The 18,674-nt window shown below is 34.8% G+C and overlaps 1 protein-coding gene across 2 annotated transcripts in view; it reads right to left on the bottom strand.

Annotated features, from left to right (window-relative positions):
* Positions 1–18,674, bottom strand: part of KCNQ (KCNQ potassium channel) — a 78,520-nt gene that overhangs the window by 42,359 nt on the left and 17,487 nt on the right. For both annotated transcript variants that reach the window (XM_076539505.1, XM_076539509.1), the window contains exons 3-5: positions 8,743–8,833; positions 3,497–3,623; positions 706–881 (exon numbers count right to left, since the gene is read on the bottom strand). In XM_076539505.1, the coding sequence (XP_076395620.1) occupies positions 706–881; positions 3,497–3,623; positions 8,743–8,833 (394 nt within the window). The remainder of the gene's footprint in view (positions 1–705; positions 882–3,496; positions 3,624–8,742; positions 8,834–18,674) is intronic.

Here is an 18,674-nt window from a genome sequence, read left to right as displayed (position 1 = left end):
GGTGAGAAGTCGAGTAATGAATGCGAGGGTGTGGATAGGATGAGGGTGGTTCGTTGAGGATCGATTGTTTTATGGATTTGGAAATTGGGATTTGGGGAGGTGGGATTTGGGGAAGTGGGATTTGGGGAAGTGGGATTTGGGGAAGTGGGATTTGGGAAGGTGGGATTTGGGGAGGTGGGATTTGGAGACATGAGATTTGGGGACGTGGGATTTGGGGATATGGGATTTGGGGATATGGGATTTGGGGATATGGGATTTGGAGACATGAGATTTGGGAATATGGGGTTTGGGGACGTGGGATTTCGGGACGTGGGATTTGGGGAGGTGGGATTTGGGAACGTGGGATTTGGGGACGTGGGATTCGGGGACGTGGGATTTGGGAACGTGGGATTTGGAAAAATGGGATTTGGGAAATTGGGAATTTGAGAACATGGGATTTGGGAACGTGGGATTTGGAAAAATGGGATTTGAGAAATTGGGAATTTGGGGAATTAGGATTTGGGAAATTGAGGTTCGGCGATTTGAGAATTTGGGGGATTGGAATTTGGGAAACTGGGATTTCGGGATTTGAGAATTTGGGGGATTGAAATTTGGGGAATTGGGATTTGGTCGAATTAAGATTTGGAAAACTGGAACTTGAGGATTTGAAAATTTGGAGGATTGGAATGTGTATTAAAATAGTATTATATAAGCTAAGAAACATACCTGACGATGAATGAAAACGACAGACCCAAGAAGCCTCCACGTGCCACCTTGTCGATCGACATGAAGCATTCGCAATATTTGCAAAAATCGGATGCCTCTTATTGCGGAAGTGGCGAAAACCTGGCCATTGCTCCCCACCGATAATACCACCATAGACGCGACCACCACAATTAAATCTGAGAACAATAAAAATTAATTTCAGATATTAAAATCAATTGTACTTGACATTTGTTGCAATTTGGATAAAAATACGTGATATTTTATAATAAGTGGAACTTCAAGAGTGAATGTGATATAAATTCAGCTTTATTTTTTAAAATAAACTATTTTTCAAGTAAGTCTCCAAACAGAATACTCCAAAAAAATAAAAAAAAAATAACTCTTACTTCTTTAGTATTTGTAAAAATTCAGACATGATGGATTGATGGAATATATTAAAGAAAAAACAATATGAAAGCAAACCTGTCTGTCCTATAAAAGAATGTATTGATCCCATACATGCCAATTTTGATGGGAAATAATGCTCCAAAAAACATTCGACACGTATCGCTTTTACTACCGACGTCTCTTCAGATACATATTGAAATATAAATATTTCACACATTTTTTAATAAATGTATATTGAAACATATATGTTTCATACATTCTTTAAAAAATGTATATTTACGTTTCGCCATGTATCTCACGGGTCTGACAAGTAATATTACATTTTGTACTTTCGTAGGAAATTGGAGAAAAATTTATTATAGGTATAAATTTATTAAATTTTAGAAATAGTAATTTTTTATAGATATCATGATTTCTAAGTTGTTCTTACAATTTTTTTATATTGTTATATTGGGGAATTGGGATTTGGAGATATGGGATTTTGGGATGTGGGATTCAGGGGTTCGGAATTTGAGGGATTGGCATTTGGGGAATTGGAATTTGGGAAATTGGGATTTGGAAAATTAGGATTCGGGGGATGTGGAATCAAGGGGGTATGGGATTCGGGGGATGTGGAATTGGAGGAATGTGGGATTCGGGAGATGTGGGATTTGGGGGATGTGGGATTCGGGGGATGTGGAATTGGGGGGATGTGGGATTCGGGAGATGTGGGATTTGGGGGATGTGGAATTGGGGGGATGTGGGATTCGGGAGATGTGAAATTGAGGGGATGTGGGATTCGAGGGATGTAGGATTCGGGGGATGTGGATTCGGTGGATGTGGGATTTGGGGATGTGGGAATTTGGGAATATAGCGATTTGGGGACGTGGGATTTGAGGAATTGAAATTTGGGAGATTGGAATTTGCTGAAGTGGGATTTGAAGAATTGGAATTTGGCAATTTAGGAATTTGAGGATTCAGAGATTCCAGGATTTGGAATTTGCAGTAAGAATTCTATTTCCCCTTCTACTAACTTTGAGTCTCATATCAGACAATTTTGTCTATCACATTAAGAAACGTAACAAGTGTTTCACCAGAAGCAGAATTCAGAAAAAATATATAATTGAGGGAAGAAATCGATGAATGGTTTAATTCGAGAACATTTTGGAGGAGTTTGAATGTTGAATAGATCGATATAGTAATTCGTTGCACCATGCCACGATATACTGAATACCCCATGGAAATCTAGAGCGCACGTAATCGGCCTTACGGGTACACACGCGATGCCTGGTTCGATTAATATCCGGTTAGGTGTTACAATTTAGTCGCTCGTAAAGTTCATTTAATCGCGAATCACGTTGAACGTCACTCGAACGAGCGGCGTCGTTTTCGATCAGCCGATCTTACCCTATACTTTCACGCGATTCAATTATGCGATCTGGGTAAAAAACGCGATCAATAAATGGGGTTAAATGACGTTATGGGAATTTGGGGATTTATGGGACTAGAAGATTAATGGGAATTGGGGATTTATGGGATTTTGAGATTTATGGGATTTGGGGGAATTGGGGATTTTGGAATTTTGGACATTTTGGGATTTATGGGATTTTGGATTTTTTAGAATTTTTGGAATTTTTGGGATTCATGACATTTGGGTACTTATGTGATTTGGTGATTTATTGAACTTGGAGATTTATGAGTTTTGAGGATATAATGAGGTTTGGAGATTTATGGGATGTGGGAATTTATGCGATGTGAGGATTTATGGGATTTGAAGATTTATGGGTTCTATGAATTTTTCAGATTATTAGAATTTTGATAATTTTTGGAATATCCGGAATTTGCGAATTTTTTGAATTTAAGGAAAGTCATTGATTTTGAGGATTTGAAAATATTGGGACTTTTTAAAATTGGAAATGTTAAGGATTTAGATATTTATATAAATTTTCATAAAAATTTGGAATATGTTTAGTATTTAGAGATATTGAAATATATATTCCCGAATAAAAATGAAAGAATTAGATCAGTCACATTCTTCATTCTATAAATCTTATAAGATCATAATCCAAAAAAATGTCCGTCCCAGAGAGAAACGCCAAAATCAAATTATAATATATTAATATCGTCATTCACGTGACACAATTTAAACGCATCTTTATGCATTCGTAATAACGCGTGTCACGTTCGAGTAGCGATTGATCGATTTCCCCAACCGTTGCCCGCTATACGTTAATCGAACGAGCATGTGATTCTAAGCAGTTTTGACGTTGCGTCTGCCTTTCGTCACAAACGATCTGCAGCATTCCCGATCCAATTTTGCCGGCAGGACAATGGGACAATGCGAATATTGGATTAGTTTGGGCAGAGGCTGATTGAAATGTCCCCATGTGTATTAGAGAAACGGTCTGATACAAATGATACTTGCCTATGATACAAATCGGTTTTCGTATGAACCGCAGCCTGCCGCAGCAACCCATATACTTTGACCTGCAGCCCGCGCTCCATAGTCTCACCATGTACTCCACACCGAAAAACACCACCAGACATATTTCCTATAACATGAACACAATGCCAATTACATTATTCTGTCATTATCATTTTTATCGTATTCTACAACGTATTAAACCTGAATTCAGATTGTGAGATTCATTTAATTAACCTCATATTTGTACTGCGCTTGTGAATAAACTTTTAATTAAAGCACTTTTCTCATGTGCTCCATATTAATTTGCTTTTGTACATTACATTCCCTGTACCGAGAAATTTTATCTGATATTATTGTTGACTCAGCTTTTTTAATACTGAGAGTATTACAGAAATGGAATATACAAGTTTTCTGTTTGTAGGGATTTGGAAATTTGGGAATCTAGGGATTTTGGGATTTGGGGATTTTGGGATTTGGGGATTTGGGGATTTGGGGATTTGGGGATTTGGGGATTTTGGGATTTTGGGATATGGGGATTTTGGGATTTCGGGATTTTGGGATTTGGGGATTTTGGGATTTTGGGATTTGGGGATTTGGGGATTTGGGGATTTGGGGATTTTGGGATTTTGGGATTTGGGGATTTTGGGATTTGGGGATTCTGGGATTTGGGGATTTTGGGATTTTTGGATTTGGGGATTTTGGGATTTGGGGATTTTAAAATTTGGGGATTTTGGGATCTAGGGATTTGGGGATTTGGGGATTTTGAGGGGATGTGGGATTTGGGGGATGTGGAACTGGGGGGATGTGGGATTCGGGGGATGTGAGATTCGGGGGATGTGGGATTCGGGGGATGTGAGATTCGGGGGACGTGGGATTCGGGGGATGTGAGATTCGGGGAATGTGGGATTCGGGGGATGTTGGGATTTGAGAATTTTGGGATTTGGGGATTTTGAAATTTGGGGATTTTGGGATCTAGGGATTTTGGGACCTTGCGAATTTGAGATCTACACATTTCGGGATCTCAGGGAGTTTCGGATCTAGAGAATTTGGGATCTAGGGATTTCGAGATCTAGGAATTCCAGATCCCTAAATTCCAAAAATCCCTATATCCTCAAATCCCTAGATTCTAAAAATCCCTAGATCCCCAAATCCCAAGATTCCAAAAGTCCTTAAATTCCAAAATCTCTAAACCGCAAGTCCTAAGATCCTTCGAGATCGTTGAAAATCGAACAGTAATATAATATTCATCCTTGATTGGCATATTTTCTCTAGGGAATCGTTATTCGCCGCAAGCCCAATCAATTATAATGACCAGGCAAGAGTAAAATTCGTTCGGCAACGACTCCCGCTGACATTTAAACCTCTCCGCCGAGGAGTTCGTTTGTCGCGGCACGGTTATCAACGATTTTGCAATTACAACTTGCCGCCGTCCGCGATTTCGGCCGATTTCTCGATGCAAATCGCTCGTCGGTTGTTTATCATGCGCATAAAATCAACCAGCCCGGACTGCGAAGTTTGCTGATTACATGAAAGATTCGCGGATCTCGGCTTCCTTGCACGAATCCATTACACGATAGTACCGCGACTCGGATAACGCTTCAGCTTTCCACTCTCTAAGTACGTGGTCATCGATTAACCCCGCTGGGCGCACAAATCTTTCCCAAACATTCTCGTAATACGCGAAACAGCATCGACTGTGCTATACATATGTTATACGATGAGTTATACAATAAATGCAACGTGAGAAATATTAAGTTTAATGTTCAATAGGGATTTTTGGAAAATAGGGATTTGGGATTATAAGGGACTTGGTAATCTAGGGATTTTGGAATCTAAGGGATTTGGGAATCTAGAGATTTGGGAATCTTAGGATTTTGGAATCTAGAGATTTGGTAGTCTAGGGATTTGGGAATCTAGAGATTTGGAAATCTTAGGATTTTGGAATCTAGAGATTTGGTAATCTAGAGATTTGGGAATCTAGAGATTGGGGAATCTCAGGATTTTGGAATCTAGAGATTTGGTAGTCTAGGGATTTGGGAATCTAGAGATTTGGTAATCTAGAGATTTGGGAATCTAGAGATTTGGAAATCTTAGGATTTTGGAATCTAGTGATTTGGTAATCTAGAGATTTGGGAATCTAGAGATTGGGGAATCTCAGGATTTTGGAATCTAGAGATTTGGTGATCTAGGGATTCGGGAATTTAGAGATATGGGAATCTCTGGATTTTGGAATTTAGAGATTCGGAAATTTAGAGATTTGGGAATCTCAAGATTTTGGAATCTAGAGATTTGGTAATCTATGGATTTGGGAATCTAGGGATTTGGGAATTTAGAGATATGGGAATCTCAGGATTTTGGAATCTAGAGATTTGGTGATCTAGGGACTTGGGAATTTAGAGATTTGGGAATCTTAGGATTTTGGAATCTAGAGATTTGGGAATCTAGAGATTCGGAAATTTAGAGATTTGGTAATCTAGGGATTTGGGAATCTAGGGATCGTGGGATCTAGGGATTGTGTGATGTAGGGATTTGGGGATCTAGGAATTTTTTGTAATCTCAGAATTTGGTAATATAGGGATTTTTGGAATTTAGGGATTCGGTGATTTGGAGGTTTGCAAATCTTGGAGTTTGGAGTTGGTAGTCTAGCAATAGGGGATTTGTAATATTCGGAGTTTAGGGAGTCAAAATTATAAAAAGAAATAATTAAAGAATTTAAAAACTTCAAAATCAGATAATTGAACTTGGAAATCTATAAATACAGATATTTAAAAATTAAAAAATGTCAAAATAAGAAAACTTGAAAATTCCGAAATTAAAATATGGATTTATAGATTTCAATATTGAATATAATAAACCTCATTCTAGTGCAATTTTTCGATATCGTGTATCAAAATGAAAAAAGAAATTGGCCAGGATCGGCCGGATGACGTAACACGAAGCTAAAGCAGCCTAAAAACATGAAAGTTTCACGGTGCTTCACGACACCGCGATTCTGTCATCGATGTCCCCATTTTTCCAGGGCGTCGTAGCGTTACAATAAAGGTCGTACAATCGATATAGCATCTTTATATATTGTCGCGCTCGTTGCACATTTATTTTAAGAACACAGGAAACTAATGACTGCGACAGCCTAGAAAGTCATCACGGAAATGCCTCCCTCTGTTATTACGATTATCGTTTGGTCGGGGTAATTTTCTCTTCTCTCTTTCTTTCTCTCTGGCGTTCCGTTAGTTGGCTACTTTCGCGTATCGATTTGTTTATTCGCGTCTCAAACCTCGCGTGTTAATATTTGCACATGTTTTATTCAAGAATATTCTTCGTTCAATTAGATGTCAAGTTTTTACGCTTTCAATATCGTTACTGTTTTTAATATTTTTTGTTCTTCTTTGTAGTCTTTGTGGTACACGAAAATTTTGTGTTCATGAAATGAATATTTGATGGATTATAATTTATTTGGTATTTTTTATTTTTTAGTATTAATTTGAATATTAATTTTTGACTTGGTATTTTTTTAATTTTGAGTATTAATTTGAATATTAATTTTCGACTTGGTATTTTTTAATTTTGAGTATTAATTTGAATATTAATTTTCGACTTGGTATTTTTTAATTTTGAGTATTAATTTGAATATTAATTTTCGACTTGGTATTTTTTAATTTTGAGTATCGTCATTTCCTCCAATTTTACATTTTGTTATCCTGTGTATATAATACTATGTATACGTATATCTCTTTATTAATAAAAGTTTAATTAAATGGTAAATGAATTAAAATTAACGAGTATCATTATTGAGTAAACAAGATTTGTAAAATCAGAGGACTGTGTCGATCATAAACAAACAGAAAAATGAATTTCGTGAATGAAGTGAAAGCAAATAATTGCTTTGATTGCGTAATTTGATTCTCTGATAGAACATAATGGAATCGCTCGCGTTACCCGGTAAATGTTTGCAGAATATCATTTGTGTTTTCGTCGAAATAATATTTTAGCTCGTTTATGATTTTCAATCGTTTCGCTTGCAATGAATATTTCATATAAATACGGACGTATATTAAATGCAGATTATGTACGATAATTAATCGTTTTAATTATTAACATTTATTTTCTGGCTTTGTGGTTATTTTCATTTAATGTACATAGAAATTTAAAAATTTATTTGTAGGAAAATTTGAAAATTGAGAAATTTAAGTTATGTTTAGTTTGATAATGAAGGCTCTTGTTATATTGCCTCGTGTTATATTGCAGAAATGGAAAAGTGATGGAATTGGGAAATTTGAGAATTCACAAATGTTTCAATTTTGGAATTTCTGAATTTCAACATTTTTAAGTATCAAATTTTCAAATTTTCAAACTTTCAAACTTTCAAACTTTCAAACTTTCAAACTTTCAAACTTTCAAACTTTCAAACTTTCAAACTTTCAAACTTTCAAACTTTCAAATTTCCAAGTTTCCAAATTCCAAAATTTCCCAATTTCAAAATTTCCCAATTCCAAAGTATCCAAATTCCAAAATTTCCAAATTCCACAATTTCCAAATTCCATAATTTCCAAATTTCCAAATTTCCCAATTCCAAAATTTCCAAATTCCAAAATTTCCAAATTCCAAAATTTCCAAATTCCACAATTTCCCAATTCCAAAATTTCCAAATTCCAAAATTTCCAAATTCCACAATTTCCAAATTCCACAATTTCCAAATTCCACAGTTTCCAAATTCCAAAATTTCCAAATTCTAAAATTTCCAACTTCCAAAATTACCAAACTCCAAAATTTCCCAATTCCAGAATTTCCCAATTCCAAAATTTCCAAATTCCAAAATTTCCAAATTCCAAAATTTCCAAACTCCAAAATTTCCCAATTCCAAATTTTCCAAATTTAAAAATTTTCGAATTTCCAAATATCCAAATTATGAAATTTTCAAATTTCGGAATTCTAATTTTCAATTTTCCACATTTCTAAATTTTACAAAATCAGTCAATAAAACCCAATTGAATAAACCCCAATTATTTATTTATAAGCCCTCCGAAACACAATCCTAATTATTCCATAAATAAACCACCAAATAAATAATACCAATCTCTCGAATTAACAGTATCAATTAATACCATCAATCTACCTCATTATCTATTCAAACCGCCAAATCCTACACAGTACATTTTATTATATCGATTGCCGAATCAAATACAAAACACCTATTAGCACGTATCTCCATTGCATTAATAAATAATAATATATAAATAAATACTCACCATCCAAAACAGGGTTTCGTTCGCGAAGTTACTGTATTGGTCTATCGTTGACAAAACACTAAATATGAGGCACACCAATACCACCATGAACCTGCAAAAAGAAAAAAAAATATATCTTCGATTAGATCGAGTTTAATGCATTCATTCTCAATCGATCGATACGATGAAAAGTTTTTTCGTTTAATATTGCGTCCACTGAACACGCTATCGTGCAAACACAATATTCCCCTTTTTTCTTCTCATTTTTCAGTTTTGGTCATAGACTGCACAGAATGAATATTTATAGAAGTTTAAATAAATTTAGAGAAATTTCAAGTCGAACATTTTTATTGTTGGCTTGGAAAGGATATAACGCAACGTGAATGTTGTTTCTGTATATTGGCAGTGGATAATAACTGTGTGCTTTTTTGAATACAAAAAGATTTTATTTATTCTGTACAAAACCATGATGGAAATTCTTTTTGCTTTTATTTATAACTGTTTCGGGGAATATTTTTTTGTTTTTGTTGGCCGGAGAAGGATTATGGTATTCAATATAGTGTATGTGTAATATTAATATTTGTGAAATATTGTTGTATGATGATTTTTATAATTTTTGGATATTTTGAGAGGTTCAATTTTGCAATTTTTTAATTTTAGGTTTAATAAATTTTCAAGATTTATGATTTCCTTAAATTTAATTTTTAAGTTCTCAAATCTCCAAATCTCCAAATTCTCAAATTTTTCAACTTCCCGAATTCCCAACTTTTTTTTGTAATAATTTAATTTTATATCAATACAACAGACTCTTTATCTATGACCGATTCAATCGCAGCGTCTCCTCCTTTCGTTATTCCCTGTTTAAATCCTACCGTCAATTAAACCAGTAAACGTAGTCGAAATTATACCGTGTTTGGTCTCATTTTAATCGGAAAAATGTCAAGAATTCATTGGTAAAAGTTTGATAACGAAAAAGTGAAAAATAAAAAAGTTTTATATTTGCATTGGTATAGTCTCACGGATATACTGGAACCGCGGATCGCGTTACATTTCTCGGCGCGCGAGCTTCACGGTGTCGCGAGGGGTCTTCCCCCCATTGATCATTTTTTCTCGCGTATCTTATGGACCGCAGGTCGCGAACTGGGCACCGCGACGCTAGGTGGCCAGCCACGAATTGTTTTTCTCACATTTAAAATGGGCCCCCGCGACTATAATAAAGGACCGCGAGAAAGAGACGACGGCATGTTTCCGATTCACGTATATGGTCTTTACCTATACGTTGAAAGCGGAAGCATGCTCACATTTTTATGTTAGGGGATAGCAAGTTGGTTTCATACCCGCGCCCCTAAGGGAATCTCTAATAGATGATTCCATTTATGGAAAGCATTCTGCTGCTGACCACCGATGATATCCTCTGCCCTGCTTAACACGCTCACCATGGTGACATCCTGATGGGAGCTTCCACCCAAGACACAATCCCCTGGTTGACCAGACCCAATAGGTACACAAACCCCTGAGTGCCCCACACTGAATGTCCCAGACCCTGGAGTGCCCTGACCCCTGAACACACCCCATACCCCAAAAATGCCACACACCACTAGGTATCAAGACCTAGTGGAGTGCCCCATACCCCCAAAATGCCACACACCACTAGTTGTACAAGAGCTAGTGGAGTGCCCCATACCCCCAAAATGCCACACACCACTAGTTGTCCAAGAGCTAGTGGAGTGCCCCATACCCCCAAAACATCACACACTAATTATCCAAAATTCAGTGGAGTTTCCCAGGACTCCTGAATGGGCTACATCCCTAAATGCCCCACACCACAAATTGACAAATATTATTACATGTATTAAATACTATTATACACGTATACTATTAATTGCAGATGTTTTGTATCCTGTGAATATAGAAATGTTTAATAATTATTTAAAAACACGTTGAATGTATATTAATATTATTACAAAAGAAAAAAAAATGAGAAACATAACGTGGAAAAAAGACTTCCAAAATTCTCATACATCACACTTCTCAAATACCACCATTTCCAAAGTTCTACAAACTACTAAATATTCCAGTCTCATAAATTCCAAAGTTCCAAAATCCTTTAAATTCCCAAAATTCCCAATTTCTCCTAATTTCCTAAACTCTCTAAATCCCCAAATTTCCAAAATCCTTTAAATTCCCAAAATTCCCAATTTCTCCTAATTTCCTAAACTCTCTAAATCCCAAAATTTTCAAAATCCTTTAAATTCTCAAAATTCCCAAATTCTCCTAATCTCCCAAAATTTCAAAAATCCTTTAAATTCTCAAAATTCCCAATTTCTCTAAATCCCAAAATTTTCAAAATCCTTCAAATTCCCCAAATTCCCAATTTCTCCTAATTTCCCAAATTCTCTAAATCCCCAAATTTCCAAAATCCTTTAAATTCTCAAAATTCCCAAATTCTCCTAATTTCCCAAATTCTCTAAATCCCAAAATTACCAAAATCCCGCAAATCCTCCAATTTTCAACTTCCTCAAATTTTCACAACCTTAAATCCAAAATTCTCAACCCACCAAAATTTCAAAAATTCTCAAATTCCTTTTACAACTTCCTAAAAAATTTCCCATATATCTTTCTATTCTCCACCAACATTTCTAAATCCAGAAATTTCCAAATGCGAAATGTTCCCATCGGTATTCGGCTTGTTACAAAGGGTCGTTCGGAGAGAGCCGAGCAAATTCAACAGATAACAGCCGACGATAGCGTAAAAAGAACGAAACGACGTTGGTACCGATTTAATCGCGACCCGTATTTTTCCACGAATCATCGTCGTTGAAAATTCATGAAACGTCGAACGTGTTACTTTCGTCGCGGTGTTCATTATCAGCCGGCCACAGCTGGGTCACGGGAAAGGAGGCTTATTTATAAGCACGGCAAAACTTATATGAATGCATTACGTATCGATTTGAGCCGTTTCATCATCAGGACATTCATGTCCGTTCTCCGGTTTTGCAATTCACGCGATCCTTCCACGAAAATACTCCTTTAACGACCTCTCTATTTTTAACCGACCAATATTTTCGCAATATTTCAGACGTTTACAAAATGGGTAATTATGCGGAATTGGCATTTTTCCGAATTTTTATCTTTTTTGTAAATTTCGTTGTAAAAGTGTTATGACTCCGACGATACTCAATTGAGGAGGTTAGGTTCGGATAATTATACAGGATAATGTATTTTTAACTGACTAATATTTTCGCCATATTTCAGATGTTTACGAAATGGGTAATTATGTGAAATGGACACTTTTCCGAATTTTTATAGCTTTTTTGCAAATTTCCTCGTAAAAGTGTTATGACTCCGACGATACTCAATTGAGAAGGTTAGGTTCGGATAATTATACAGGATAATGTATTTTTAACTGACTAATATTTTCGCCATATTTCAGATGTTTACGAAATGGGTAATTATGTGAAATGGACACTTTTCCGAATTTTTATAGCTTTTTTGCAAATTTCCTCGTAAATGTGTTATTACTCTGACGACGATACTAAATGGAGGAAATTAGGTTAGGTTTAAATACCTATGCAGGGTAATGTTCTTTTACTGATTCATTTTTATATTAATTTTAACTAATTTTTATATTTTTTCGTAACTTTTTTGGTAAATAACTTTGTTCTGCATTTGACAATAATTAATCAAGGAAAGTTAGATACGATTTTGTTTGGTTAATCTAATTTTCTTGCATCCGATAGGGATAATCAATCGTAGAGGTTAGGTTCGATTCAATTACATTATATTAAGCTAAATTTCTTTAAGCAAATAAATGACAAGGGATGTTTTGTATAAATATTAATAATCGTGTTTGAGCAACGATTTAATCTTGATTATTTGTGGGGAGAGAATGGATTCACCGAAGCATGATCAGAACTTATCTCTAATCCAGTGACTACAGTGTCATCAGTCACTTTGGAAGTTTCTTGCCTACAAAGGTTAATATCTGTCCGAAAAAAATTAATGCGACGAATTCATCCTCCTGTTTTTGCGTCGATGTAATTACAGTTTCTTGTTTTAGTGTTTTACCCTGAGATTAATAGTCGGAACAAGTTTAGAGATACGCGGTATAAATTGGGAGAGACTCAAATCTAGTATTTGAGGATTTATGGACGATTTGGAAATTTGAGAATTTGGAGATTTGGGAATTTGGAAATTTGAGAGTTTGGACATTTGAGAATTTGGAAATTTGAGAATTTGGACATTTGGGAATTTGGATATTTGAGAATTTGGATATTTGAGAGTTTGGAAATTTGAAAATTTGGAAATTTGAGAGTTTGGAAATTTGAGAATTTGGAAATTTGAGAGTTTGGAAATTTGAGAATTTGGAAATTTGAGAGTTTGGAAATTTGAGAGTTTGGAAATTTGAGAGTTTGGAAATTTGAGAGTTTGGAAATTTGAGAGTTTGGAAATTTGAGAATTTGGAAATTTGAGAGTTTGGAAATTTGAGAGTTTGGAAATTTGAGAGTTTGGAAATTTGAGAATATGGAAATTTGAGAATTTGGAAATTTGAGAGTTTGGAAATTTGAGAGTTTGGAAATTTGAGAATTTGGAAATTTGAGAGTTTGGGAGTTTTAGAATTCGGAAATTCTAGGATTTGAAAATTTTCTGATAAACTATGCTATCTAGATTTTAGTGAGAAGAAATGTCACGATCGGAAATTGCCACGGAAACGTCTTTCATTTTGTCGCTGGACACCAGCGTCGAACGCGTCGTTCATTTCCGCGAATGTGTATCTGTTTTTCGTTCGTAGCCAGAAGTCGAGTTTCGCATAATTTATTTATTTCTTCGTTTTTCATTTTTGCAATAATTCTTCGCGCTTTTTACCCCATACGTTTATATATTTTCCAACGTTTCTTGTCACCTTCCAATTTTCAATAAATTTAATTTAAAAATTTGTTCAACAGTTTTTTGACACGTTCCAATTTTCAATAAATTTCATTTGTCAGAAATTTGTTCAAATATTTTTTGACGCGCTCAATTATAATATATTTATATAATAAAGACGGAATGTTATTACACATCCGATTTGTTGTTCAAGTTTAAAATGGTCTTTTGGTGAGATTTGTCCGTATATTCCAGATACCCTGTTTGGGAAGCGTGTTCTCGACATGGAGCATCGATGGGCTCTTCATCCTGAAGGGCTACTCGAGAACTTAAACCTTGTTGGTCGAGCAGCTTCATTAAGTGGTATGCGATCGACGCATTATTAACGACACTTCTCCCTTTGGTTTACCAACAGTGATCTATCGTTGTCTACTTCGAAACGAGTTTATCGTAAGAATTGAACTTTGAAAACTGCGATGGTAGTGGAGGGTAAGGGAGAATGTTAAATGGCGAGTAAAAAAATGTTTGGAAGATATGTTCATAAAGCGTGATCCATTGTTCATTAAAACAGAGAGATGACTAATTTTTATGGAGGATAATTATATGGTTGTGGAATCGTTTATATAAAATTCTGAGATTTAAATTAATTAATACATACATGTATTGTATATAGGTGCTGTTGAATGTCAGTGCTGTTTTACTTACTTTAGTGGTGTATTTTTGTCATTATATATGTTTATTATATTTTATTTATTTTAGTGGTATAATTATGTCGTTAATTGTTTATTATATGTTATTTATTTTAGTGGTATATTTATATTTTATACAAGTGCTATTTTGCTACATTTTATGTCATTAAATTATGCTAGATCTTAAATCTACATCAAAATTGTCCACTACTTGCTGTAATTGACAGACAGCAGTTTTAAATGAAAAAGATTCATGAAATGTGTATATAGTCATTCCCTTTAGATTGTAAGTTATGGATTGTTATGATACAAGTGCTATTTTGCTACAATTTTATGTCATCAAGTCCTGCTAGACCTTAGACGTTCATCAAAATTGTCCACTACTAGCTATAATCAACAAATAGCAGCTTTACATTAAAAACATCAATGAACCACATAAATAGTAATTTTCTTCAGACTTTTATCTGTAAATTTATATCACTCAAGTGTTATTTTGCTACATTTTTATGTCATTAAATCCTGCTAGACCTTAAACGTACATCAAAATTGTCCACTACTAGCTATAATCAACAAATAGCAACTTTACATTAAAAACATCAATAAACTACATAAATAGTCATTTTCTTTAGACTGTCACCTATAAATTGATATGATACAAGTGTTATTTTGCTTCATTTTTATGTCATCAAATTCTGCCAGACCTTAAACGTGCATCAAAATTGTCTACTACTAGCTATAATCAACAAAAAGCAACTTTACATTAAAAACATCAATGAACTACATAAATAGTCCTTTTCTTCAGACTGTCAGCTATAAATTGATATGATACAAGTGTTATTTTGCTTCATTTTTATGTCATCAAATTCTGCCAGACGTTAAATGTACATCAAAATAGTCGACTTGCTGATATATAACAAGTTTTGCATTGTTATGTTATCAAATCATGCTACAGTACGCCACATCGTCATAATCAGTCACTCGAAATTAGGAATATCGATGAAACGCCTACGCGGCCATTTTCATAAGACCTTAATCTCCAAGTGGACATGCAAATCCTTGCGGCGATGAAGTCGTGCGGAACAATCTATGTTCCACAAATTGATGATTCGATATGCAGTACCACATCGGAACGCGTAGTGCATCGTAAGGGGAAAAAATAGGGAAAACGGTTCTGAACGTGGACAATTATCATAGTAGGTCGACGAAGGTGACCCGCAAAGCCAGGGTGGCCCGATGGGTGCACGTCAGAATTATAGTCGGCCGTCACGCCATCTTAAAGCGTGTTTCACGGTGAACCGGCTTCGTTAACGCTGCTCTCGTCGTTACTTAACGAGCTATCGCTCGCTAATAAATTACTTATACAGGCGGACGAATACGTGGTAATTACCCCGGGCCGAGGATTCGCTCTGTCGATTCCCAGAAATCAAACGGAGCTTGTCCGACCGTTCGCATCGTGTTCGATCTTTCATCGGCGCCGATACGGAAACGCATGCTGCATATTATGAGGAACGATCGAACGTCGCTGTTTACAAATCTCTACGTTCGATCGATGACGAACCGCGGATGGTAAATACGGAGAATGATATTGCAACTTAATTTTATCGGAGATATAGTACGGTTTGAACGGTTGCAATCGTGAGACGCGGTGAAAGAATTCAGGTCAATTAAGGTCACTCGAGGTTATTTCTGAATGTGAGAAAGAAAGTGTAATGGAAATTAGTTTTTTTTTACGTTTCCGGAGGTATTTATGTTATCGCGTTATTTTAGCTTCATGCTGCGTTTTATAGCGGTAGAGATTTTTGAAGAATTATTATAATTACAGATTTATAGATTTACAGGTTTATAGAATTATGGATTTATAGATTAATAGATTTACAGATTTACAGATTATGAGAATTATAGATTCTACTTACTTATACAATTGTTCAATTATTCAATTGCTGACTTAGTCAATTATTTAATTATTCAATTTTTCAATTTTTTCATTTTTTCAATTATTCAATTATTTAATTTTTCAATTTTCCAATTATTAAATTTTCCAATTTTTGAATTTTCTAATTAATCAACTAATCAATTATTCCACCATAACATTCTTTAATTTTTCAATTCTTCAATGATTCAATTTTTCCATTCTTCAATTATTCAATTCTACAATTCTTCAATTAATCAATTAATCAGTTAATCAGTTAAGCAGTTAAGCACTTAATTAGTTAATCAGTTAATCAGTTAAACAATTATTCAATGATTCAGTGATTCAATGATTCAATGATTCAATTATTCCATTACTCAATTATTTAATCATTCAATTATTCAATTATTCAATTACTCAATTATTCAATTATTTAATTCCACAATTTTTCAATTTTTCAATTCTTCAATTAATCAGTTAATTAGTTAATTAGTTAATCAGTTAATCAGTTAATCAGTTAATCAGTTAATCAGTTAATCAGTTAATCAGTTTATCAGTTTATCAGTTAATCAGTTAATCAGTTAATCAGTTAATCAGTTAATCAGTTAATCAGTTAATCAGTTAATCAGTTAATCAGTTAATCAGTTAATCAGTTAATCAGTTAATCAGTTAATCAGTTAATTAGTTAATCAGTTAATCAGTTAAACAATTATTCAACTATTCAGTTATTCAATTATTCAATTATTCAAATACTCAGTTACTCAATTATTTAATTACACAGTTCTATAAATTTAAAAAATTGCAAACTTTAAAATACCCAAATCTCTCAGTCGTTCTATCAATAACAGCGATCATATTCCTCAATTGATCAAACTCGTGCGAAGTGACAGAAACACACGAAAATAATAAACGATTCGATTATAATTTTCCGAGCAAGGCGAGAAAGATGCGACGTTAAACGCGAATCGATCGGCTTCGATGTCGTTTAACGTTGTATGTACGTACGTTGTTTTCGTAATGAATTATTTAAAGGGTTGCACCACTTCAAGGCAACTTTGATAAAAGAAAAAGAAAAAAACGATGAAAAATGAAAAACGGTCGCGTTGAATAATGCATGGGACGAGTATTTTGATACTTATGCCGGCGAACAGTGGGCGGATCAAAGATAGACTTTTACGATAGCTACCTGAACGGAAATATAGCGTTGCTCGAACGATAAAAGACGCGACAGAGGACACTTTCGATCCGTCTGCTTCTTTTAGTCTCTTTTATTATGCAGTTTTAGCGGCGGAGATTCTACCGAACTCTATCGAAAGTAAAAATAGTACAACGCGGGGATAAAAATCTTTTGTCATTCTTTTTCGAAATATTTGGCAATATTTAGCAATATATTATAGGCAATTTTTTAAGGTATTGTGTGAAACATACAGTCAAATCAAATTTCTATTACATTCGTATGTTTAGCATAGCTTTATTAATTAAATATATTTTCTCGTTCTTACAAGACTTTTGTTGCGTCGGTATGAAAAATTAAAGATTTCATGTTGGTACATAAAATTGAAGATTTTAAATTCTTCACACAACATAAAACATTCAGGATTTTATAATATCTGATCAATATCAAAATATTAAATCAATACCCAAAACTGTGAATATCCAATCATCGAGACAGGTTCCAAAATGGACGTCAAAATGCCTGTTACCAACGTAGACATTAGTAGGACGTTATAAACGGGAACCGGAAGTATCGACGCACATGCCATAGAATCAGCAGCCTCGCAACACGAAATAGGGTGAAAATCCGGTGTATGTTGGTCGGAGAAATAGGTAGAGCAAGCATGGCGGCTTTCGCGAGAGCTTTCGCTATCGGGATTTCCAGAAGCGTTCGAGGAACACTTCCGGCACGTTTTATCGTGAGAACGGACCAAAAGGACGATCGAACAATGGCGACGGGCGACGTATTTACTCGCTGCTCGAAGAATCGTCGTCAAAGGACCCCGACGTGCCTCTTCGACTTGCACAAAGAATTTCGATTCACTTGTTGCGACGGGAAAGCGAACTGTTTCTATTCCAGATCATTTTTATGGATCGACGAAATATTTGTTCTTCGACGTATTCGGGGTACATTTCTTGTGGATTTGGTTTACGAAGATTTTTGGTGGAGAATTTTTAGAAATGTTATTTACTTGATATTGTTAGATCATGTTGTTAGATTAGAATTCTTGATGTTAGATATTTTTTGAGGAATTTGTTATTTAATTGTAGTATGAGTATTTTTATTTAAGTTATCTTGAATAAAGAACAATAATGTATATATTTAATTGTTGGTCCAAGTCGAAGTCAGAATATTCATTCACATATCCCAAAGCATAAGGTACGTACACTTGTACCTACCCTCTTATGTTCCTTATTATATCAAGTATCAATAGCATCGTGAAACTAAATAAATTCTCCTTCCTCACACATAATTAAAAAATAGTTTCAAGTAC

The sequence above is a fragment of the Megachile rotundata genome, chromosome 2 (assembly GCF_050947335.1).
Source record: "Megachile rotundata isolate GNS110a chromosome 2, iyMegRotu1, whole genome shotgun sequence".
NCBI classification, from domain to species: domain Eukaryota; kingdom Metazoa; phylum Arthropoda; class Insecta; order Hymenoptera; family Megachilidae; genus Megachile; species Megachile rotundata.
The sequence above is the reverse complement of the archived record's forward strand: the minus strand, read 5'-3'. Positions and strand labels throughout refer to the sequence as shown.